Source organism: Carassius auratus, chromosome 30 (assembly GCF_003368295.1).
Source record: "Carassius auratus strain Wakin chromosome 30, ASM336829v1, whole genome shotgun sequence".
Taxonomy (NCBI): Eukaryota; Metazoa; Chordata; class Actinopteri; order Cypriniformes; family Cyprinidae; genus Carassius; species Carassius auratus.
The window spans coordinates 28,976,271-29,002,427 of record NC_039272.1 but is presented as its reverse complement, the minus strand read 5'-3'; the positions used below and the strand labels follow the sequence as shown (position 1 = coordinate 29,002,427).

The following is a 26,157-nucleotide window of genomic DNA, read 5'->3' as shown; positions in this document are numbered from 1 at the left end:
TTCGGGGCTCACTACTGTGACCACACACACACACCAACTGACCACCAGCACTGAAACCAAGCACAGCAAACACAAAAACTGCCTCCAACCATCCAACTTAAATACATTCAAGGGTGAAAGACTGAGGCATGGCTTTAAAACATTGAAGAAAACAGATGCAGTTTTTTGAGAGTGGTTTATTCCATAACAGATACAAACAATACTGTCCAAGAAGAAATGAGACGTAAACAAAGGAATTGCCATCAATATTACAACTTTATTGCTTTGTTGTACTAAAAGTGCGCTTAGAGAGGTCGTTCAGTGGACCCTTACCTTTCTAAGTAAATCGGGATTTACAGCTGTGGATGTGTTTATGACTCATTATGGTGATGAATCTAACCTTTATTATGCATGTTTTGATGTGTACTGCTTACACAAATTTACTAAATACGTTCCTTATAAGCTTTCCATTGTAAAATAGCAATTTGCATCGGTGCTTGAGGCTTAGAGCTTCATGATGATATATAGTTTCAAAACACCTGCAAAGGTTTCCTGAGCCTTCAAAACTGTCTCTCAGTTTGGTTCACTATGCTACACAATCATGGGGAAGACTGCTGATCTGACAGTTGTCCAGAAGACAATCATTGACACCCTTCACAAGGAAGGTAAGCCACAAACATTAATTGCCAAAGAAGTTGGCTGTTCAAAGAGTGCTGTATCCAAGTATGTTAACAGAAGGTTGAGTGGAAGGAAAAAGTGTGGAAGAAAAAGATGCACAACCAACCGAGAGAAAGGCAACCTTATGAGGATTGTCAAGCAAAATCGATTCAAGAATTTGAGTGAATGGAATGGACTGACGCTGGGGTCGAGGTCAAAGGTTTTTTTTGGTTTTTTTTATTGGTCTTATGAGGTATCCTAATTTGTTGAGAAAGTGAATTGGTGGGTTTTTGTTAAATATGAGCCAAAATCTTCACTATTAAAAGAACCAAAGTCTTAAACTTCTTCAGTCTGTGCATTGAATTTAATACATAAGTTTCACAATTTGAGCTTAATTACTGAAATAAATGAACTTTTCTATGACATTCTAATTAATTGAGATGCACCTGTATATGATTGTTTATAAACAATGACAATTATTTTTTGGTGAACCATCATTTTAACTAAAGAGATAATGTTTTTTAGGGACTGCTCTTCCATGAAATGTGTCTGTGTTGGAATACTGCTTTTTCATCACACAGATGATTTTCCCATTTTCCACACTCTGAATTATCGAAACCTTCAGGGTCATTACCCAATGTCAGCATGTCTTCGCTCTCCAAGGGGAGGAGATGGCATCTCTGTGCTCAAATTTAGATTCCTACTGAGCTCGACTGTCACAGCATTCCCACGAAAACATTCCCTTCTTTGCTCGTGTGCCACACAAATGGAACGCCAGTATTTCTCACAAACGGGCCGCTCTTTCTGTGATATGTAAGATAAGTGCAATAGCTCCTGTGATAGCCGTGGATTCCCGTTATGCATCTCTAATGAATAATACATGCAGATTTTGCAGACCTGCGGCAAGCTTGATTTGATGTATTACTCGATAAGCAGCTGATATGAATGTGGCGATGAATGATGAGGAGGAATGATAGGGGAGTGTATGAGAAACATGTCCAGAAAAAACATATCATATTTTAATTGATCATATACATTCACAGGTATCCTCACAGGTTGACATCACAATGTTGATGCTAAACAAGAACATTTGACCTCAATTGGTGCATTCATTATTAAAGTTGCTGCCTCCTTAATGTTTGTTTAAATGTGAAATGTTAAATTTCTGTGCCTCAAAAGAGAAGAGCACAAATAGTGTTTCTGGTTTCTCAAAAATTCCTTATTATTTTTCATTGGTATGCAAAAGTAATAGTCCCGCCCCAAAATTAGACAGCCAGTAATGCTGCTGTTTTGGATGCTCAAAAATCACACAGGAAATCATACTACGATTGAATTATATATTATCGTGCCTTCAAATTATTCTAGTTTTAAATAATAAAGCACCTTTTCTGTTTGTTTTGTTTGTTTGTTCCAACAACAAACAAAACTATCCAGACAACTAATCTGAGCAATGTTATAAAAATATGAAACATATGAAATATATCATAATATCAGTTTTTTTTGTTTAATATAATATTTAGAATCTAAAAATTTCAGTAAAATTATTCACCATACATTTCTATATCTGTATATGTGCTTAGTAAGCTCATTTTCTATCTTTATGAATTATAATGAAGACACCAACTGAAAAACCTAATCAGGCTGTTGTGTATATGCCAAATAAACTCTTCATGCCAACACCCCATTACAGTTAATCTAGGAAATGCCTTCATTGTCATCTGTTTTTCGCTCGTGTCATTGGACTTTAATGGTTCAGTGCCACTAGCTCTGCACTGAGGGAGAAGATTCTGCTTCCAGGTTTTAAGATTTTACAGCACTCAGTTTCAAATTAATGCCCGAAAAAACAGATATTACAACAATAGATAGATAGATAGATAGATAGATAGATAGATAGATAGATAGATAGATAGATAGATAGATAGAAACCTTAAAAACCTGAGTCGCTGATCAGTAATCCGTAATTTATATCATTATAAAAAATGCACTAATACAAATATCTTAATGACACAGAAGACTCACAAATAATTAGATTTTTTATTTATCTAAAAATGCATAGCAATTTTTGTTTTAAATATTGCAATACGTCCAAATTTAGCCTTTCAGCATCATTAAAAACTTACATAAATGTATGTTTTTGCTTGTAAGCGTTATGTACTAAATAATATGTATGTATAAACAATGAAACCAGGCTGAAATAGAAGGGGAAGATACAGTATGCAGGGTGAAGACTATTCAAGAGAATGAATAGAAATAGATACATTAGAATAGATATAGACCGATAGAGTAGCTTTCTATGCTGTCACAGGGAAACAATCCAATCATTCCCTTTGCTCACCTTTACAGTTCAGATGGGAACTTCTGCTTCATGAGGTGTGAAGGAGGTATTTGTTAGCAGACAGGGTGAAGCCCCATGTGTTTCTATTCCTGAAAGAGTATTCTAAGCTGGGCCGGGACGTACGCAGACACGTCATGTCATTCACACCTCAGAAAAATGAGATAACACACTGTCCAGCTCCATAAGGAAGGGAAATTAATGAATAAATCAAGGGCATGGAAGGAAGGGATGATCGTGCGAGAACATGGGGGAGTGATTGAGTGAAAAAGGGGTGTGGGACAGCTGTGGTGGAGGGCTGGATCTAGGACTTAGGGGTGAGGAGACAGAAATAGCTCACTTTAAGGAATGAGAAAGAAACTGGAGCACAGGTCCAATATCCATTAAATCTGAAATGTGGGGACTGTGTGAACACACACACAAACACACACACACACACGCACACATGCACGCGTGCAAACATCCAATATAGAGAACCCTTGGTTCCACTCTCATTTTGTTTGTTCACACATTCAATTTATTCTGGCCACACAAATCGTACAGTGTAAATGGACACACACACACACACACACACACACACACACACACACACACACACTAAGCTTGTAAGACTGCCTCACACCTATCAAACGTGCTGACAGGGCATCTTAAAGAAAGCATGAGGAGGATATACTTGATCGGATCAGGTGCCCAGAGAGCATTTGCAAGCGCAAAGACAAGAGCAAAGGAAAAAAGATTAAAAGTGATTTCAATTCATGAGAATCTCATTGCATACATCTTGGACATGGCTATGCAGCACATTTTATCGCAGATTTTAAAGACGAGGGAAGCTTAATACTTCTGGCCAACTTCAAAGGGACGGTCCTGTTCAGAGCCCATTCATGACTTGCCCATTGAGGGAAGCTAATTCCAAATCCTCCATTTAGAAAGAGGGAGGGAAGACTGTCCCGTTTCACCTCATCGCTGAAACTGTGAATGTTTTCCAGGGAAATGGCGGGAAACCAGGAGGAGCTGCTTGGTGTTGCAAGGTTTTTTTTAAATAAAAGCACATGGTGCTCATTTATTTTAAACCAAAATTAGGACGAACCAATATCCCGCTCAAAGGCTAACATATGGAGAGCAAGTTTCTGTTGTCTTTGTGGGGAAAAAAGAAAATGATCTCATGGGAAATCACAGAATATTAATTCCGAACATTTTTTTTTTTTTTTTTACAATTCAGGGAAAGGGAACACCAAAATAAATCAATGGTCAATGGTCAAAACACATTTCAAAATGTTACATTTTTATGTTCCACAGAAGCAAGCAAGTCATACATGATTGAAATGACTAAAGCTAAGAAAAATACTTAGTTTATTTTGAGCAAACTATCCCTATTTTGACAGTAATATTTAAAAGAATAAAGAACAAGGATTGTCCAAGTTTTTAATAGACATTTTCTGAAGATGTTAGTCACGCAGAGTCACAGCTAATTCAAGCAATGCAAACTGTATTTATGTAGACAAGAAGTTGTTTTCTTGGACTTGTATTTAAAACCCATGCATCATTTATCAAAGGAAGGTCAGTCTTTTGTTGTCCAAGGTCTCAGTGAACAAAGACCGGTGATTCAGAAAGTCACTCTTCAAGTATCTTTATGGGAAGATTTACCATGCTGTGAGCGAATAATGATAAATGTAATGCTTCCAGGGATGAGCTGCCCACTTTCTCATACAATTAACTTTTAATTGAATATAATAATGTAACTAAAATCAGAGCAGCAGTCCTACCTGAGCTCATTAAGGACCCTGTGAATTATTTATAATAAATGTATTGAACACCTCATGAGACAGTACATTACCAAAAAAAGCCCTCTGTACACTAACAGCAGAGGCCAGAACAGAATCTCAATAACTGTAATATCTAGGTCAGACATACCAAAATTACAGCTGCAAACTTTGCATAAGCCTAGATGCATAACCATTATATCGTTTTCAACTTTTTATTATTACAAGGCATTGGTCTTCCTGCCATTACAATCACAAAGGAAGAGATGTCAACTTTTCCATTTACAAGAGTTTGCTGCAATCAGCATTTTACATTAATGATGTGAAACATTAAGATAAAAGCTTTTGAATAAAATTCACATTACCTACAAGACAAAGTAAATGTGCAGTTGACTTATCCTTGAGTGAAATGAAAAATGGAAACTTGACAAAGGTTTACTTGGATTCAGCTTGTTAAGGAGCTAATGCATTAATTACCGTATCTTGTACAGGAAAACATTAATTTAACTGAGTAATATATCTCTAAATCCAAGTTGCTGAGATGTCAGTGCATGAAAAATGTGTATGTGTGGTTTAATCCTTTTGAGTTTTTCTTTTGGTTGCTATTTGTGTGGTCGCTCTTTCTCTAAAGAGAAAGTACTGAATTTCAGTGTACAGCAGAATTTAAAAACCGGTCTTTTTCATCCCTACATCAATCCTTTTCCACACAGTAAGTATATTAAAGTAAATACGCTTTTGTACAGAATGAAAGGAGAAAAAGAAACATGAGAGTGAGCCACAGAGAGATAGAATGAGAGAGATGAGACTGTCAGAGTGTGTCACTGAGATGATATTCAATATACAGTATATAGTCCCAACACCTGCCACCAACCCTGAAGAGATTTGCTGTTGAGATATGTGGTTTCACTCTTCTAATGCACCACAAGGAAAGGAGGACTCCATTTGTCTTTGGATTAAATATTTTTCTTTATACTGATAGTATGTAACTCTTGTAATCTTAAATATTAATGCAAATGGAAATGCATTAATTTAAAACAAACTGACAATAAATATTTGAATGTGACAATTAAATATTCAGTGCTATGGAGGCTGAATATCTTATTTGACATAATGAGTTTACTTAGGCTAGTAGATATATGTAGGACATATGAAAATTCATTTATGAAGCATTGCAAATAAATGGAATTGGTTTTGGCGCAAAATGTAAGGAAACATTTAATTAAACTATTCAGTGGATTCCGATCACACACAAAAAAATCTGCCTCATTTTCACAGGGGTAGCCATGAGTTAACATGATACACATTAATTATATATACTGTATGTATGCATGCATGCATGTTTCCACACAGTATTTACTCTCTCACACTTTCACTGAAGCATCGAGCATGCCCACATATCTAACTCATCTTAATTATCGCATAATTGACAGATGTTTTAAACAAAACACTACGCCACTGAGGACAGTCTAATCCAGTTGAACGCATCCCTTTCTGTCAATTGCTAAATGAATCATGAAATTTGTTATAAAACTTTACATTAACGTTTTGCGCAAATTATGCAACAGTTGTTAGACCAAAAAGCACACTTAGATTAAACATGCACACACACACAAAATATGATCAAATTTCTCTCCTTGCTCTACAGCTCATAGATCACAGTCTCTTTCACCTGCTGAGAACACAGACACCTGCAGACACACAGAAATGCTTGATTGGGGAGGAAGTGTTACATCGCTACATTAATTTGCATCTCAATAGACACATAAGCAAACAACTTTACTGTTTGGATAATGTCCAATGTCATATGCTCAGAGGAAAAAAAATCCAGCACAGTGCTGTTATTCGCAAAAACAGCAAATAATCCAACCAGTAATGGTTCACCTAAAAATAAATATGTATGCTAAATACACTTTTATAAAGCATAACCAATATAAACACTACATATTGCATTATGTGTTGTATTCCAAGTCTTCCGAAGCTATATGATATACCTCATTGCTGATCTTGCTTGGGTTAAAAATGATGCCACACTGTGACAGGTCTTACATCTCTGACACTGGTTTTTGAATGTGTTGCATAAGAACACATTATGCAAGCTGGAAACTGGAAACATTTTCTATTAAATAACGCTACATTTAATCTGTCTTTCACATACAGCTATTGTATGGCATCTGAAAAAGTGTTATAGTATGTACTAATACTTATGAAATTGTTTGGAGCTTGACAACACTAAAAACTGTCAATGTATAGAAAAAGTATGAACACACTAAAAAGCTCCTCCCTCTATTGTGTTACATGAAGTGACAGAATATAGATTGGGCTGCCATGAGTGATAGTAAAAAAAATAATTTAGCTCTACAAAGGAAGACTATTTGTACATATCCACTTCTACAGACACTTGGGAATACAAACCATGTGAAATTAGTGCAACCTGCCAAAGCATCTGATTCATTACCAGTGTTCCCTGATAACCGACGAAAGCATCAGCAAATTAGATTATCTCCAGTGCGATGACAGATACAGCCACATCAGTCACAACCTTTCATTTGCTCTGAGGTATTTTTATTATATCTGGAAGGTTGGAGGTTTGATATGCTGCTGAACCTTACACGCACACACATATATTCACAATTATAGGATTACATGCACAAATAGTCAAATACCCAACCACCTCCTTGGTGCTCTGTTGACAAACAACACCTCAGCAGAGCTGGACAAACACACAGCTGTTTACTCATCTCTGAGATGATCTCATATGTACGGCATCAGTCTTTCTGACCTGTAATCTTCAACTCCTCTGTTCAGGCACCTACACAGAACACCTGCAGCTGAAACTACATCTGCTCTCTAACCCTAATCAGAAACATTCACTTTTAAGTCAACTTATAGGACAAATATGCTGTACTGGTAAACCGTAATCAATCTAAATTTCCGCCCACAATTGTTATGTAACTCAACAATAGAATGTATTATGCAAAACACAAACACAGCTCATTCTCTTATTATTTAAATTCACAAGCAAAGAGACTGTTTACTACAAAATTCACTTACAGCTATGAAAACAGCAAATATCCAAATGCGATAATGAAAAATATGCGATAATTGTCTTTAATAGATACATTACAATTGGACTGGACATTACAAGTGCATATGTTGTTGCGTCACACATCAGTATGCGAGTGTTTCCTGCAAAAATGAACACAGGACAAGTTATGTCATGTCTGACCATGAATATATTACAGTATGGGTGGAATGGTACTCAGATGTCATGGTTCGGTAAATACCTCGGTTCAGGGCTCACAATTCGATACGATTTCGGTACAACAGGAGAAAAAAAATGAATTTACTATGCTCAGTTTTTGTTCATTTTGAACAGACCGTAGTAGATTTTTTTTTTAAATTCCACCTAGATGTTAAAATACTAAATATTATTGCATTATGTTATATATAGGCCAACATAAAATCAGCAGTAGTCAACATATACAAGAAATAAATTCCTAAATTTAGTTTACAGATATTCAAGGAAAAAAAAAACAATGCGACAAGTAAAGTAGCCTATATATGCTGAGTTTTAGCTGATTTTTGTGAAAGACTTAATTTGTTCACAGACAGGAAACTCATAAGGCAGTTATTTGTTTTCTTTATTTTAAAAAAGTACAGTTTTGCTTTAATTGTGAGTGTACACAAATTAAAGCAGACCTTTGATGCATTATTAATTAGACAATAAGTGTTTAAAGTTGATTCTGCTGGTATATGGAAACAAGTGATCGCACACACAAAACACGTGGTCACTGTCTAGTGGGATTTGTCTTCAAGTGCGCAACTCATGGCATTCGCAGTTCTTCTGCTGGTGGTCGGTTATTAAACAGCGTTGCATTGCTGCAAGCGCCCCCTTCTGGATTGGGGGTGAATTGCCTGTATTTGTTGTAAGATCTCATGCACCGCAACAGTATAATATTTTCGAACATTCAGAAACCACCCGCTATGGTTCTATTGAATGAAGAGGTTCTTTTTTAATGAATGAATGAGAAAAGATTCATGAAACAACATCGAACTCGCTAGTGAGTTAGCGGGTTGAATCAGACACATTAAGTGAATTGTTTAAAAGCATGTATTTTTTGGCTGTTGAACTGGAAATCTGCAATGTTGGGGTTAATATAGAGATAATTCTTTTGCATAAGTAATTACTTCACAGCCATTAAAAATAATGTTTTATAGAACGAATATAATCCATATGTACTATAATTTACATTGTCATGTGACCTACTACCATTCATAAGTCAAAATTAAAGATATTATTCAATACACAAATGTTGTACTCAATTATTAATGCTATTCTTAACAGCTAAAAATGCATTTAAAAAAAATGGGGCCCAATTGTGATGTTTAAACACACTGGAACTATAGACCGTGTGGACAAACCTACACAGGAACTCAGAGTTTGACTTTTATTTAGACACAAACAATAAGGGTCATTAGAGTGGTGCCATTAAATTCGCAAACATTTAGTCCATAAAACCTAAATCATTATAGTCTACCTACTAAAACAACCCTTCATCACAGCACAAAACAGTGACTGTAACTGAAGTAAGAAATTCACTCTGTGAACTAAAGCATTTCAGAACAACCATCTTTATTATGAGAATCACTACATTTTCAACTATAAGTCATTTGGCTCGTTAATGTTCCATTTTAGGAGCCAGTGACTCCCTAGTCATTTCCTTTGTCTGGAAGAGCGAATAAGATCCAGTTCTCTGCATTTTACAGCCAGTGCGAAAAGCAGCTCACGACACGCTGTAACAGCTCTCTGTAAAACTACACCTCCAGAGCCGAAACACTGAACCAAGAACATAATGATCCACTCATAACACTGTGAGTCATGACCTGGGGAGCATTTCACTCCTGGGAGTGCTAAACGAATGTAAGCACTGTCTGTGACCGATCCACACTGTACCATTACTATAACACAAGCAGAAAATTGATAATAGAACACCTCTGACTATAATATAAGAAGAAATTGCATTACAAACTGGGATTCATTACTATATTACCAGCAGAGATCTCTTTGGAGCTTTCCTTCTCGTAAAGCAACTACCATGGTCCCAAGTGTGTGGTAAAGCTTTATTACTACCTATTAGCTAACACCTCTGTGCAAAATATAAAAAAACAAACCTAATCTTTTCTTGCATACAATGGCTTCAGAAATAAAAGTTTCTGATTCACGTGAAATGCTGTACTTGTAATTGAAATGATGTACAAGCTGTAAGTGATTTGTGGGTAAGCAATAAAGCATTACTCTTGAGAGGCTGACCTCACTTATTGCACAACATGCAATGCAATTTTTAATTTAGATACAAGACCTCAACACTTCAGACTCTGATAATCCACTTCCACATGAGCATAGTACCTGTCATTATCAAATAAGACGGAGAAGTTAGCTGCTTCAGCGCACTGCAAGAAAAAGCTCTTAAGAAGCACTGAATTTCCCAGCGGATGAAAATGCTTTAGAGGGAATCAATCCCGTAGGTCATTGTACTCATATAATGAGGGTTTATGTATCGTTAACCTGAAAATCAGTGTTAAGGAGAGCTTTTTTCTTATGCCCAGTCTATTTTTCAGATTTTTAGCAACTCATTCAATCAATGCACGCCAAAACAAATATTTCCTAAACATTTTTCTATTCAAAAGACCTCACTGTCTCTTTCCTCCCCCTGTATTTGCCCATCCCAAGGGTACCTTAAGCAGGCGCACAGACGGAAGGAAGGCTGCATGGCACAGTTTCCGTATGGTCCAGTTGAGTGGCCGAGGAGCATCCAGCTGGTTCATCGCTCCCGGCCGGACGTTCCCGCCATCCGGAAAAGGGCCCCACATTGGGGCAGCGATGCGCGAGGGGTCTCGGTCCGAAATCCACTTAACTCATGAAGCATGACCCTCCTCAGCTCCTGCCGCAAAGCCACGCAACCTGTTTCCCCCCCGACACAGAGCTCTTCACCTGCACCCCCTCCCAGCCCTCCCTTCCCTCCCCACAAATCCACTGGATCGGGAAAACACCTTCAGGGTGTCCGGGTCCACTTCCACTGGCCACACAGACCCAACAGTGCCAGAGATGACTGGGAGCATGCGGTCCGAATGAGTGAAGAGGAGCAGAGAGAAGAGAAGAGGAGCGAAGCTGAGTGGAAGAGAGGAGAGTGGGAAACAGTGGCTGCGATGTAGAGCAGCAGAGCGGCACTGTCTTGAAAAACCCGGAGAGAGAGAGAGAGAGAGAGAGAGAGAGAGGGAGGAAAGAAAGAGATGAATGGAAGGAAGCAACATGAATGATAGCATGCTTTAACAAAGAAATGGGGAAAAAAATACATTTGCAAGAGATCATGCTGTAAAATGAGGTTGAAAGTTGCTGTGAAGGCAAAGCACTGGAATTGATGAGGAATATTAGAAAGCAGATGGAAAGGAATGACAAATTGTGTTCTTTTCATTTTAATACCACTTCTTTGTCTTGTTTTAGGTCTTTTGGGTCACAAATGAAAAACTGAGAGGAAAGACTCCCCTGATTCCCTTCAAATGTCTTCTATTTGTACTCCTCTGAACTGTTTTCCTCTATTCCCTCTTTTCTCTTCCTCTAAAGCCCCCTCCTCCTCCTCCATTCCCGCACACTCCATCCTTTCCAAATATATGACGCATTGACCAACGACCGGATAATGGAGTAGAGAGAGAGAGAGAGAGAGAGAGAGAGCAACAACAAAAAAATAATCTTCTGTGTATTGAATTGGACTGCTCCCTTCCATTGGATGGATTTAATAATAAAGAGTTTTTTTTATATACGGTCTGCCATTGTTTCTGAAAAACATGTTAGGGAAGAAAATCTCCCTGTGTAGAAATGGAGAGAATGCAGTGGAAGAGTTGGCCATCATGCATTATAGTCACTAGGTCGGCATCCCTGAGGATCAGATCTTAATAATGAATCTCAACAATCAAGCCCCACTCTCCACAGGCATCACCTGGCCATGCAGATGTGAGAGATGCCACAGAGACCTGGATGGAATACTAAGTAGCGCACAGAGTGGAAAGCTCCTCCTCTTCCTGCTTCCTCCTTGGATGCGGGGTTCTCCAGTCACTCAAGGTATCTTGAGATGGTGAGAAGATTATGCAACTGTTCAAGGCAAGGTGTGTATCCATAGCAACCTCCGTTTACCAGTGTCAATGGGAGACTGGGTTTAATGTGCAGGTATGTGGAAAGTCAGATCTGACAACACGGGAGAGGAGCTCCCAGAGGTTTAGTGAATGGGATTTAAACAAAGAGAGCATGAAGACGTTGGACACATGCCTGCCATATTTATGTGACAGCAATAACCATGTGGAAGGTCATTCTGCTATGCAGTATATTTTCATCTCCCCAACAAATAGGTCTTAATATATCAGACAAAATGTTAAATATGGAAATCAAATGAGTTAGATTTATCATAATGTCACAATTGAGTAGACAATGGGGTGATTTAATTAATATTTATTAAATACAATTATTAATTTAATAATTATATTATATAATAATAAATGCATTTTGAATCCAATTTTCAAAATATTTCAAAAGTAAAAATTATTCAAGATCACCTTCCAGAATATGGTTTTATTTTCATTCTGCCAGGTTCCATCCTGTTAATTGTGTTACAAATCAAGACATAATAAATACAATTTACATTGAAATTTCATTATTCTATTTAATTTCTTTATTAACTTGCATCTTAAATTATTTAAAAAAATTGTTTGCAATCTTTCATTTTACTTTTCGAATTGTATATGAAATGTGCTATTGATTAACCTACGGCACCTTAAATGCTTGAGCCTGACAAGAGCATTTTTCTGAATGTCTGAAATATCCTTTAATAGAACACACACAGGTTTAAAAGGTACTGCACAAAAGTGACCATGTTCTAATAACAAAAAATATCTATTGGGTTTAAATTTAGACATAAAAAAATTGCCCTTTCTCTTTTTGCCAAACCTTAAACAAAATAGTCACAGCATCTGAAATTTAGGATTAAATTATATGCATGCAGATAATGAAACTACTGGGAAGGAAACGTCAACACTTTCATGGATGTGATCAGACAAGCCCCAACAAACTCTTTATAAATCCACGTGCCAAACCCCCAGCCTCTTTCAGACTGGTTATAAGTGAATGTAGCTTAGGGTAAAAGTCAACCACTTAACCAGAAGCATTTATTCTATCTTCAGCATGCATCACACAACATCTGCACAACACGATCAGGATCAGGTCTTCATTATATACACACACACACACACACACACACACACACAAACACACACAAACAAGCAATTCGCAGCAGCATCAAATTGCTTTTTGACCAACACGAAAGCAATCACACACTGTTTACATGTCACTACCTCATCGCTGTAAAACAGAGGCGAGGAAAATATGTTCCACAATCTGTTTATGTGTGTGCACGCAAATATATTTGAACGTGCATGTACATGTAAGGCGTTGAATATTGTCAGACATACACCCACAAGGAGGAAAAGCATCCCAATCTTTTTTTCTTTTTACCAGTTGTGCAGTAACCAAAGCCTCTCTGGATAATGGACAGAAAATGTGATGCTTCACGGATTCTGTCTTTCTCTTTCACTCATCTTCAGTGTAATGGCCATTCCCACAACCCTTAGACATTCATTGAGACAGTCATTGTGCAACAAAATATTTCTCATAATATTATTTTTTTATATACAATTATTTTCACTATTTACACCAAAAAAACAAAAACATACAGTAAAGCAACAAAACAAAAGGATTTACAAAAAGTTTTTAAGAATATAAAAAAATCTCCCCTGAAAACAGACTTTATCAAATAACCAGTGCAACCAAAACGGTTCACTTATCAGGTCGCAATATTGAAGATTTACTACACAACCAATTGGGTCTATGTCCAACAGGGTGATGCATTTGTGATGAAATCTGTAAAGAATATAGCAAAGCACCCTTATCATTATTCAGAAGGGATGATGGAGTGAGAACTGTCTCTTTAATGAGCTCTGGTTGCAAGCAGTATTACTTTGGGAGCATGACAGTCCCAGCCAATTTGAAACAGTCACAGAAGTGAACATTCCTAGCACACTATATCATCCTTTAATCTGCACAGAACATTGTGCTTTTGCACCCTTGCTGTTTCATTGTCGAAGACATTATATGCAACCCATTTTGCATGATCACTATCTTTATATATCATACTTCATTATATGAAATCACTTAGAGCACATTAAAACAATCACTAATAGAGCTACACTGAATCTGTATCTCTTTTGACCCACCAGAAGGTCTAATTATGTAAAAAGTGTGTGCTTGTTAGAGCCGCAGAGATTGTGTTTATTGCGATGGATGCTGTGCGGTTGTGGGCAGTGAAAATCAAACGCTTCTTGGTCATCACGATAATGAGCCATTTGCTTTCTTCAGTTTTAAAAAGCGCTGGTGATTATACGTGATCTGCGTCGTGTACCGAGGGTATCTGACGGGGTGTTTGTGTGCTCTATTGTCAAGACTCCATTTAGCAAAGGTTGAAGATATTCTTCCTGATGTATTATACAACTTGAGGCTTTTTTGTCCGGTTGTGGAACTCACAGTACCTATTTATATAACGTCGCACTCTGTAAAATGATTACTGATGTTGTCTGGCTTTATAACAACATTGGCCCATATACGTGAATAATCATGGAAGAATGTAACCTTAGAGATACGTGCACTGTGCTACTTAATGTCACTTTGAATTATAGTCACAAGTTAAATGTGCAGCAGAATAGTTTTTGTTGCCATTTTGAACCCAGGAATAGGAGACATTATGGGAATGTGTGTCGCTTGCTTGTTTTTGGGACTGCAGAGGCTGTCTGCTTGTTTCAAAATAATAATTTAGTTACCTTGACATAAACGGTGTTCACTGCCACAAAAGTCTTTTGATCATTAAACTCTCCTTATGTCTGATATTTACACATTTTTGTTATATTTATCCTGTAGTCATGTCATTACTACTCATTTAAACATCCTCATATTATCATTCTTAGTCCATGTTCTGAAGTCTCCCCTTTCTCCCTACTCATCATTTTTCTAGATGTTAACTTCAGTTGCACACAGACAAATAAAAAATCTGTGTGTGATGCATCTTTTCAAACACTAGATGGCCATCACATAAAACAAATCCATGCACCTGAGCTGAGATGGGGAATACAAGGAAAAATCCAACTGATCTAGCTGTTGCTTAATAATAATTTTATTTATTATGAAAGGGAACATAGAAAGGGAATGAATATAAAGATTCAGAACAGCATGTATAAAATTTTAAATGTAAGTGCACCTGATGCTGAGAAAAATGCATCGCACAAATGTCCCCAAATCACTATAAAAAATTGGTCAACTAATACTAACTATTATATGATAACTAAAAATAAATAAAATAATCAGAACAGCAAGATTAATTAAAAACTTTCAGAAACCTTAATAACTTAATGCATATGTCTCATGATCAGAGTCTGTATGAAGTCCAAAAGAGACCACATGACCCCAGAACAGCAGTTCGGTTTTTCAAAAGCACCTTTTACCATTTTAATAGAGGTGGTCGAAAGCCACTTATACCTCCACACCATGATCATCAGTTCGTACACCTGCAGAATGTTGATGTCATTCACCTCTCTCTTCCCCATCTCCTCACACCACTTTTCTCATTGCTATCACTGCTTTTACACTGAAAGGGTGCTAGCCATCTCTCTGTTTTCCACTGAGAATAATTTTCTTCAATAATTCAGCTTCTCAATCTGCCCTGAAGAAATCATCAATACATCACTTGTTTCAGACACCCTTCTGATAAGATTAAAGATGCCTTTACTGACCTCACTGCTAAAAATGAAAGTGAAAAACAGATCAACCGTTTTCCTCATGTTCTTGACAACATACTTGAGCGAGCTGTTTTTAACGCGGTCATTAGATGCCAGTAAAGCTTCTGAAGTGTCCACTTCTTGGGGACTGACCTGCTGTCTGTCACTAACAACCTGTGGCTGATCATCCGTTCTTTTCAAAGACTCATTCAGCACTGAAGAAATTGATGTTTTTTCAGTGCGAATTTGAATGGAGTTGGCCACAACACACATGAAGTTGAGTTGTAATGACAAGAACTTTACTGAATTAGAATGAAATACAAAAAATAATTCAACACAAAGAAATTAAGCAAAAACTGCTAACTAGAATTTCAATTCTGCATCCTGTTTGCTATCTAAATTCAAATTCAGAAGCTGAACTGGAAAGGCATTCTCATTTAAAGTCTAAATTGTTAACAACCCTGGTTCTCATTCTGCTTCATCAGTGGCAGTGAATTACAAGACATTTGTTGGTCATCCTTGTCATCCCAGCAAGCCCATGGATTCAGCACAAGTTTCACAAGTGATTTTGACCTGGGCCGACCCTCCTGCATGCACAGTTAAACAGCAGATGATCCAGAATGTGGCTCCTGTTCTTCAATCAACCTAAGACGGCCGCTTAGTTGCTGTAATTGCCTGTGCTAAATTAAAGTAGCTGCCCTGATACTTTTAGACAGAACAGTCATTGCATCTTCAAGCTTCCATCTAAACTCACTGTTGCAAGACAATGCTCATTCACCTCTGCAGTCTGCGAATCAGAGGCATCACAATGATGTAGTAAGTCATTTTCTAACAACTTCTGAAGAACAGACTAGATCTACTAGATCTAAAGTTATACGGATTGTTAGAAATCTTCTGCAGTGCTTTCAATTCTTTAAATAATTTCTCAGACAACGGCAGCAACTCTATCAGGTTTCATTAATATTTGTCCTAAATTTTAACCACATTTATACCACATAATGCAAGGCATACTGGTTTTTTTAATGGCTCAAAAAAATAAAAAAATCCACAAATATAAATTTAGTATTACAATTTACAGTACATTATGAACATACTTCATAACATACAAAAAATACTTCTCCATAACTACACAAAATTGCAATTGTTTGAGGGAAATGTGGAATAAATAAGCATTATTTTAAAGCATCCAATACTTTGCGTTAAGAAAAGACTACATTTCTAGATCAGTTACAGAGGTGATGATGTGTCTGAAATGGCTGTCTGTAAAACAGACTACTTAAATGCATCAGGAATTTGTTCAAAATTTTTTTAAATCAGGCACAAAAAACATAAGGGAAGATAGAAATGCAGTGCAAAACATTAAGCATTAATTAAGAGCGTTTGCATAGAAGGTAACGTGTTAAGTACCCTGAACCAAAGAGCAAAACAAACTCAGCCAGACTGTTCAGAGCCATATGATTTAGATGCAGTTGCCAGTATCATTAAGCACATTTATCAGACATTCAATCTAATGGGAATCTTTATTGAATAGATTTTGAGCAGCCATTTGCAAATGAAAATGTGCAAGTAATAGGACAAAGACAGGACTGAAAACAGTATAAAAAAGGGACATCAAGCAGAATGTACTTCTGACAAAAACATATGCAGAGGTTTTTTAGTTTGCAAATATGAGACACTTAAAGCATGTTCAGTAAGTCACTCTGGATGAGAGTGTCTGCTAAATGGCTTGCATGCTAATGACTGAAATTTACATTTAAGGCAGCAAAAGGCAATTTACAGTGAATAACATCAAAATGTCTCCCATTGTGGGGCAGCTTTGTTATTATTATTTTAATCAGAGGGTTTTGCAAACATTTAACCAATGATAAACATTAAAAGGAGCTTGTCAGTAAAACGTCTCTAGGTTACGAATATAACCCTAGTTCCTTGAGGGAAGAGACGCTGCGTCAATGCGCTTTGGGGAACGCGCCCAGCGTGCGCAACTCTGAATATCGTGTGAAATCAGAGCAATGGAAGAGCGTGCCAATACCAGCAAGCGCCGGCTGGGGTGCCGGGGGTATGGCTCAGAGACGCAGCGTCTCGTTCCCTCGAGGAACTAGGGTTACATACGTAACCTAGAGATGTTCCTCTTCAGGAACTGGAGCTGCGTCAATGCGCTTTGGGGAACGAGTACCAACGTCGCCAGACTACCAAACCCCTGCCTAGGGTGTATCCGAAGAGCACAGCTTAGGACAGGAGGACGGAAGCGCCTGGAGTGACTGGCATGTCTAGGCCATAGAATTTAACAAACGTAGAGGGCGTGGACCACCCCGCAGCATTGCATATGTCCAGCATGGATACACCTGCTAAGAAGGCCTTGGAGGCCGCCATACCCCGAGTGGAGTGAGCCTTGGCTCCCGACAGCGGGGGCCGACCAGAGGACTCATAGGAAGTGTTGATAGCATCGACTATCCAACGACTAATAGTCTGCTTAGAAGCAGGAGAACCCCTCTTGGGGGGACCGTAGCATACAAGCAATTTATCGGTCTTTCTCCACAGGGCAGCTCTGTGGACATATGCGTCCAGCGCTCGAACTGGACACTTACAATTTAGCTTCTCCTGGTCGGGCTCCCGAAAAGGAGGAGGACAGAAGGCCTGCAGCACTACAGGTTGTGGTGTAAAAGAGGGAACCTTAGAAACATATCCCGCTCAAGGGTATATGAACTCTTGAGTCATGCCTGGTGCAAACTCAAGATAAGTAGGGGCCACAGAGAGGGCCTGAAGGTCTCCTACTCTCCGCAGAGAGGTGATAGCCAACAGAAAGGAGGTTTTAAGTGAGAGATGTCTGTCTGAGATATCTTGAATAGGTTCAAACGGGGATTTGCACATTGCCTCTAACACCACAACCAAGTCCCACGGGGGAATACGGGACCGTACTGGAGGTCTCAGCCTCAGCGCACCACGGAGGAAACGTGTAACTAGGGGGTGTCTTCCCAGAGACTGGCCATCGAGAAGGGCGTGGTAGGCTGCAATAGCCGCCACGTAGACCTTCAACGTGGAGTGGGTCAACCCTGCAGAGAGCCTAGCCTGTAGAAACTTCAGAACTGTACCAACCGGGCAGTTTGCTAGGTCTAACTGGCGGGCTCTGTACCATGAGGTGAAGAGTTTCCACCTCAGGGCATACAGTTTCCTTGTTGAGGGAGCTCTGGATTGGAGAAGGGTCTCAACAACCTCGGTTGAGAGACCGGCTGCTAACAGTTGTGCCCCCTCAGGGGCCACACCCACAGCTTCCACAACTCCGGGCGAGGGTGAATTATCGTACCCTGCACCTGCGAGAGTAAGTCCCCGGGCCTCGGCCCCTGCCTCAACAGTATGTCTGCTCCCATATTTTGTTTCCCAGAAATATATACTGCTCTTAATGAGAGGAGTTAGCTCTGGGACCACACCAGGATCTGGTGAACCAGCTTGTACAAAGGGCGCGAACGCAGACCTCCCTGTTGGTTGATATAAGAGACCACCGATGTGTTGTCGGTGCGCACCAACACATGGTGACCCCTTAGGTCTGAGAGGAACTGCTTCAGTGCACAATAAACTGCTAGCATTTCTAGATAATATGCCATGTTAGATGGTGATCGCTCCACAGAGAGTGATGCTCGCTGGGACCTGCTGCGCCCTGGAACACTGGCAGGGTTGGCATACCGGCCCCCAGAGGGTGCTGAGGTGAGACGGGCACCGTGTACTGCGGTGTGTACCGCTCTTCCCCAGTAGAGGCTGCCCTCTGAAACCCTGGGCTTTTGGCGTCAGGGTTTCTTGGCCGAGGACTTTTTAGCTTCGATAACTGCCCAGAAATCTTGTTTGGGCTTAGAAGTGCTCGGCCGAGAGCGCTCTGTTTCTGGGCCTCGCGGTACGAGGAGCTAGGGTGCGGCAGGGGCATCTCCCGCCCAGACGACAGAATTGACTGCGACGATGAACAGGCCAGCCGGCTGAATCGGGGCATCCATGAGGCAGACCCTGTCCCGCTCTTTCATGTCAGACAGGGTCAACCATAAGTGCCTCTCCGCGGCCACCATAGCTGCCATGGACCGCCCAATCGCTTGGGCGGTGAGAGAGAGATCAGCGGTCCTTCTCAGCTCTGAAATATCGTGGGACTTGATCTCCTCATCTAGCTCCTTAAGCAGGTCGGCTTGGTATGCCTGTAACACCGCCATGGTGTGCAGACACGCACCAGCCTGACCTGCAGCCGCATACCCTTTGCCCACCAAAGCTGATGTTGTTCTGAGTGGCTTTGAGGGCAATGCCGGGGCCTTTAGAGACGATGCCGCGCCAGGGGACAGATAGCTCGCGAGTGTCTGTTCCACCCGGGACATCGCTCTATAACCGTGCTCTCCCATCCCCACTACATTTCCATAGTAATCTGTCGAGGGGATGTAGAGGCGGGCCGAAAAAGGACGTTTCCACGACCTGGCGATCTCTTCATGCAGGTCGGGAAAAAATGGCAGGCCCCGGCTGGGAGGTGGCTGACTCGCGCGCAGGAAGCGTTCATCAAGCTTGCTTCTCTGCGGTTCAGCTGTTTTCTCGGCGGGCCAATTGATGCTTAATTTGGACACCGCGCGAGTAACCACCTCCAAGAGCTCCTCAAACTGCGGCGAGTGGGGTGGCGAATCCCTGTCGATCGACTCCACGTCAACCTCCTTGGAGGAAGAGAGGCGGAGCGTCGACCCCTCTCCTTGAGTGGAAGGAACCGCTGAGCGTGTTTCCGACTCTAGGGATTGGGTGCTGGATCTGGCAGAAGTGGAAGGAGATAGGGACTGGCCCGTCTCCATTCCCTCTACCAGATCCACTTGCGAACCCCAAGAGTGCAGCCGCCGTTCTGCCTCAGCAGAAGCGGGACCATCACCGCGGGGAACGCTGGCGAAGGCCCCCTCCTCGAAGAGGGCCCTCCGGGAACGAAGCAGCTGCACCGACATACGCTCACAGTGCGGGCAGAGTTTCACACGACATTCAGAGTCGCGCACGCTGGGCGCGTTCCCCAAAGCGCACTGACGCAGCTCGAGTTCCTGAAGAGGAACTTTGTATTGCCTAAATCCTCAAGCTGTCAGTGAAACCTCAGAACTTCACGCCGCCTCCATTAAAATTGACAGAGCTCTGCTTGTTCACAATGAAAGGATAAATAAATAACTGATGTTTGAATAGTACAGCGCTTTCGGTTGTACTTCATTTTACAGTTTACAGTTGTGTAACATGTACTTAAAGTGTACTTAAAGTGTATTTATCTAAGAAAGTTCTGGTAATACAAGGTAACTACATGGGGTAGGGTTAGGTTTAGGGGTAGGTTCAGGGATAGTACCTAGTTATTACATAGTTATTGTTATTACTATAAATAAGTACATACAGTAGTATGTACATGAGGAACAGGACTGTAAAATAAAGTGCTACCGCGTTTTCTTTACTGAAACATATGGGCCTTATTTTAACGTTTTAAGTGAATGGTCTTAAGCGCATGGTGCAATTGCGCTTAGGACGTGTCCAAATCCATTTTTGCTAGTTTAACGACGGGAAAAACATTTGAGCGCCCAGCTTATGTTCTTATAGGTTTTTCCTATTTTCTTAATGAATAATGGGTGTGTTTTGGGCATAACGTGCAATAAACGAATCAGTCTCATCTTCCATTCCCTTTAAGAGCCAGTTGTGTTCTTAACTCACCAGTTACTAATGCACTCTTTAAATAACAAAAAAAAAAAAAAAAACTCTGAGCCATTGACTTTAGACCAGTTTTTAGTTGGTCAATTGCACAGTCTTTCTTGAGTTGCCTCAAAATAGCAACACACCATGAATGAACTTGAACACACTTAGGATTCAGACCAGCAAAAACCATGTTAACTCCATTTGAGCTTGATTTTCATATAATGTTGAGTGCAAGCATCTGATACAATTCCAACATTGACAATGCAGTGTTTAATAAATTAATTTTGTTATTTATGCATTTTAGTCCTTCAGTGTGCAATGGGATTGTTTTATTTACCCCCATGTGCCACTTTGTGAAACGCCGCCTCAGATCTGCGGAACTACAGAATACCTTCAGCTAGTTTAATTTTAAGTATTAACAATAATAGATACGTTAAGAAGCAGCAGGAAGCTGAGAAGCATTGCAGGTTCAAGCTATTTTCCTCCGGTGTGCCTGTGCCAGATCTGATTTGTGAACAGACGAGTGTGAATTTGAAACCAATTCCCACCTGCCAGTCAGCAAATGACATTGTATTGCCCACTGTGAAATGGTTCTGAAAAGTATGAATTTGTTAGAATTGCTGCTTACATTACAGTAGATGCTCTTTACTATCCAAAAATGTATTATCTGTAATAATTGTGTACGCTGCTGTGAAAAAGAGCAAATATTTGTGCATATGAATGCAGGAAGGCATATTAAATTGCAGGTGTGACAGGTATTACAAGTGTATGCTTTGTATTGGCATGCTTATTTTGTTCTGGAGGATGTGAGTGTGCATTTGGTATGAATATTTGAGTTGAATATTTGAATATTTGAGATGTGCATATAAATGTGTGTGTGTGTCTCTTTACAATATCTCACTGTCACTGGTGCTCTTCTAAGCCTATGATGCTGAGCCTGGCTCTGGAGGCAAGAGGATAATAGCAGCTCTGTGGGGCTGTGGAGGAGTCAGAGGATGGGATGAGTCTCCTACTGGGTATCCTCCCTCTCTCAGGAAGACCTCCACCAGCTGATCTCTCCCTGTTCACTGCCCCATCTGGAGCCATCAAACCCATAAGGCCCAGTGAGCCACAATCAAAAATCCTGCCTCAACACATCAGGCAAAACCAGTCACACATCATTAATACACTCACTATGTTTTACGGCACTTCGTCATATAATGTGGACTGTAAAGGGGAATCGAGTTTGAAATGAAAAAGCTTTTATCTTTAGGATGTGTTTGGGTGTGTGTCTGAAATCTCCAGAGTCATTCTTAGCGTAACGTCAGTAATGGAGGAAAACAGATCTTCACATACAATATACATGATGCTGTACCAGGCTTAAATGCTTCTTTTAAAAATCTTTTTAATTGTCTCTATATGACCTACAAAACAGATGCACACACATTTGGTTCACTGTATCTCACAGATATCCACTGTTTTTATACCGGGTTAATTATATATTTTGATCACCTAATCTACCCCTAAACTCCTCAAAGAAACCTGTGCAAAAAAGTATATTTAAATATAAGCTGATTTATAAGACTCGCTCACTAAGACTAGTCAATGTTCAATGGGTTTCACTAAATAAGTGAGAACGTTTCTGAAAAGTCTGGGCATTTTGGAAGTATAATCAAAACTTGTTCAAAGTTACTTAATGCTGATATGTACACACTCACAAAGAATTTCACAATTAATTTCTAAGCAGCACCACGTTAGTGGATCTGGGGTCACTATAGCACCAGATTACACTGTTTAACTTCACCTCAACGTTCTATTGCATCATTTAAAAGTGTACACTGTCCTGCCAGTCAAAAACATTCATGAACATTAAATAAGTTACATTTTCTCCATGGTGGCCCCAGTGCTACTTTTCTTTTCTGTAGCTTACCACTCAATATTTTTTTGTTTCCTTACCGATATTTAATTTACATTCCCTTATTTTTTCCCTTTTCTACTTTACTTTTATTTATATATCCATTTACTTTTCGATTCACTCTGTTTATTTTTCTTTCTTTCCCATCCTTTGTTTTTATGTCTTTCCTTCACTTCTTCCCTTTCTTTCATTTCTTTTCTCTGATTTTAGTTTCATATTTTACCTTTGCTTTCCAGCTCCCTGCCTTCATACACTGCATATTAATTTGTTTCACCTGAGGGGAGGAGTTGTTTTAAACAATAAAAGCAATATTTCACTTTCAAGTATGTAAATGGTACTGCATACATCTTCAATCAATCTTTCTGGCCCTGAAACCCTGCCTAAAGCTCCATAAAGACTCTACAATACACCTGGCCTATTTGAGCACTTTCTTTTTAATTTTTTTAAATAATAACAGAAAATCTGCAGTATTAAGAAATAATGTCCCAGGCTGTTTTATGAGTAATTAAATAACTTGTATACAATTTTAACTAATTTTTGAGAGAGGTCCAAATTCACCCTATGCTATTTAGTATGACTTAATCAGCAGGCTTGACATTTTGCCATAATTAAAGGGTGCTGGAGACCAACAATAGTCACGTTGCTGGTCGATACAACACTGGGGAGGAAGAAACAGACTAAGAACTTAAGACTTACTTAAGAAGAAAAATAATCTTTATGTCTGTCAGTACTTTTTTCTGGCATGTAGTCATTAGCTGAATGTGCCTGTAAAGAGAGCAACATTCTTTCTATGTAACTTTAATCCATTTCATTTCTGTCTCAGCTCAGATGGGATAGCAAGTCTCTGATGACCTGAAAGTGGCAATCTGTCGAGCTAAGGAGCGAGATTTTCAGCCTTTAGCAGCCAATTAAAGTCTCAACTAATACCTTTCAAAAGTAGACAAAAAAATTACAATTAAAAATTAAATAAACTGTAAGGTTTCAATGCAGTTAGTAAAGACTGTCTCACTGCTGGAGAACACTCTAATTAGAGTCTCAACAACTCAACAGGTTTGAGTCTCGGCCTGAGGGTAATTAATCACAGACCGTCCAATCAGCATCACACACACAGGTTTTCAGACTATAGCAGTTGCCAGTCAAAGGTGGCATCATTAAAGGCTCCATTATTAAATGGTGATGATGCTTTTAGAGATCAAAACAGCTTTTTATAAAGAGAAAGTGATAAAAAGAGAAATGCGGAATTTAATAATCCATAGAAGCAATTCAATGGGGTCAAAGACACAACAAAGGACTAAGACAGACAAAGAGGTTAATGAAACAAACGTTGGCAAAAAAAAGGACAGGACCATTTTGTTAGTCTCATTTTGTTGGCTTTGGAAAGTGTGGATGTGTGAGGAACAAACGACTAGAAGACAAACACTAGCAGGTCTGGACAAGAGCAATTCCCACTCATCTTACAGTATAAAGCTAATGAAAGAAGAGAAAAATAATTTAATAAATGTCATGACTGTGCACATTTAATCTCTTTAACATTTTGAGAAAGTTCTGTCATATTAAGTGTCAACTCAATGACATTTAAAGCCCCAGAATATAAATGTTGTGTTTGTTCAGAGCTACAAAACTTTGAGGTAAATATTTTATGTAAATGTTACAGCCCCATAAAAAGAGCATTCACATAAGATGAACTGATTTAGTTATTGCTTTGCTCATCTTAACAGGCCCTGCATTGAGGAATCTCTCAAACTCTGCAGATTTTCACTGCAGGACTAAGTTTTTCTTGCTCTAATCTCCCTCTGCATTAATTTTTTTGTCAGCCTAATAAGGGTTGTGGCAGGATATGAAGACCATTAATTGGCCTCTTTGAACGAAGACTTTCTGTCCTGTTGGAGCAGATGAATTGATTAAGATATGTAAAATGACTGGTGCAATTGTTATTTAAATGTGGTGACATTCCTTTTACCTTCATTATGAAAATGGCAGTGCTTCGTAAATTATTTCCTACAAATATGCAGATAGATCTCATTTCTGACAATTATTTGCCATAGTAACAAACCTTTGCCGATGGCTAGTCGCTGTAGATCAAAACACTCCCAAACACATTTACTTAGCCACCTAAATTGGGACATTCAATGCTGTTTGATTGGGACATTCAACCTTTGCTGTTTTTATATGAAGCTAGTTATAAATACTATAACTTCACTCCGATTAAAAAACTTTCTGAACTTTAACATATATATTACAATTAATTTTTTTATAAATTTTTATGAGAAATGAGAACATCTCCAAAGAGATTTTGCCAGATTTACTTCTGAGTACAAATTTGTCCCTGATATATGGTTAAGATGTAACAACACAGTGTTCTATTTACTATCAAAACAAAACAAGGAATGCATGTACATTAAAATGACAATTAATGGGGTTTCATCGATTCAATACTCTGTACTAACCCTTTAAGTACATTGGAAAAGAATGTTGAATAGTGTCTAATAATACTAATCGATTATCAAAATAATTGTTAGTTGCAGCCCTATATTACAATGTATAGTATGAAAAAATAATCATGTTCAGTTCAGGATTTTTAGGTTAACTTTAAGAAATGGCAGATATAATCAAAATATAAAACATACAGAGAAAGAATAATCAAATATCCAATATGTCTACCATAAAGTCATGCATATGAATTCAATAACAAATAACAAATCGGGGCAACTGGGCATGGGCCTGGATTTAAGTTTATTGTCATAATTAACCACTATATAAGAAATAATAAAAAAAAACTTTAACTGATGAAAAAAACTCTTAAATCTTCAAAAATACTTTTGGTAAGCTTTGGTAACACTTTAGAAAGGGAATGATTATTCACTATTAAAAGTGAAAGTGAAAGTGTGAGGTGACATTCAGCCAAGTATGGCGACCCATAGTCAGAATTCGTGCTCTGCATTTAACCCATCCAAAGTGCACACACACAGAGCAGTCAACACACACACACACACACAGTGAAC

The 26,157-nt window shown here is 39.0% G+C and overlaps 1 protein-coding gene across 7 annotated transcripts in view; it reads right to left on the bottom strand.

The window, feature by feature from the left end:
* Positions 1-26,157, bottom strand: part of trpm3 (transient receptor potential cation channel, subfamily M, member 3) — a 115,884-nt gene that overhangs the window by 81,175 nt on the left and 8,552 nt on the right. For 3 of the 7 annotated variants that reach the window (XM_026212617.1, XM_026212618.1, XM_026212621.1), the window contains exon 1: positions 10,465-10,935. The exons of the other annotated variants lie outside the window; for them this stretch is intronic. In XM_026212617.1, coding sequence (XP_026068402.1) covers positions 10,465-10,599 — 135 coding nt within the window. In that variant the 5' untranslated portion in view covers positions 10,600-10,935. Of the gene's footprint in view, positions 1-10,464; positions 10,936-26,157 lie in introns of those variants that run through there. 7 annotated transcript variants of the gene reach the window in all.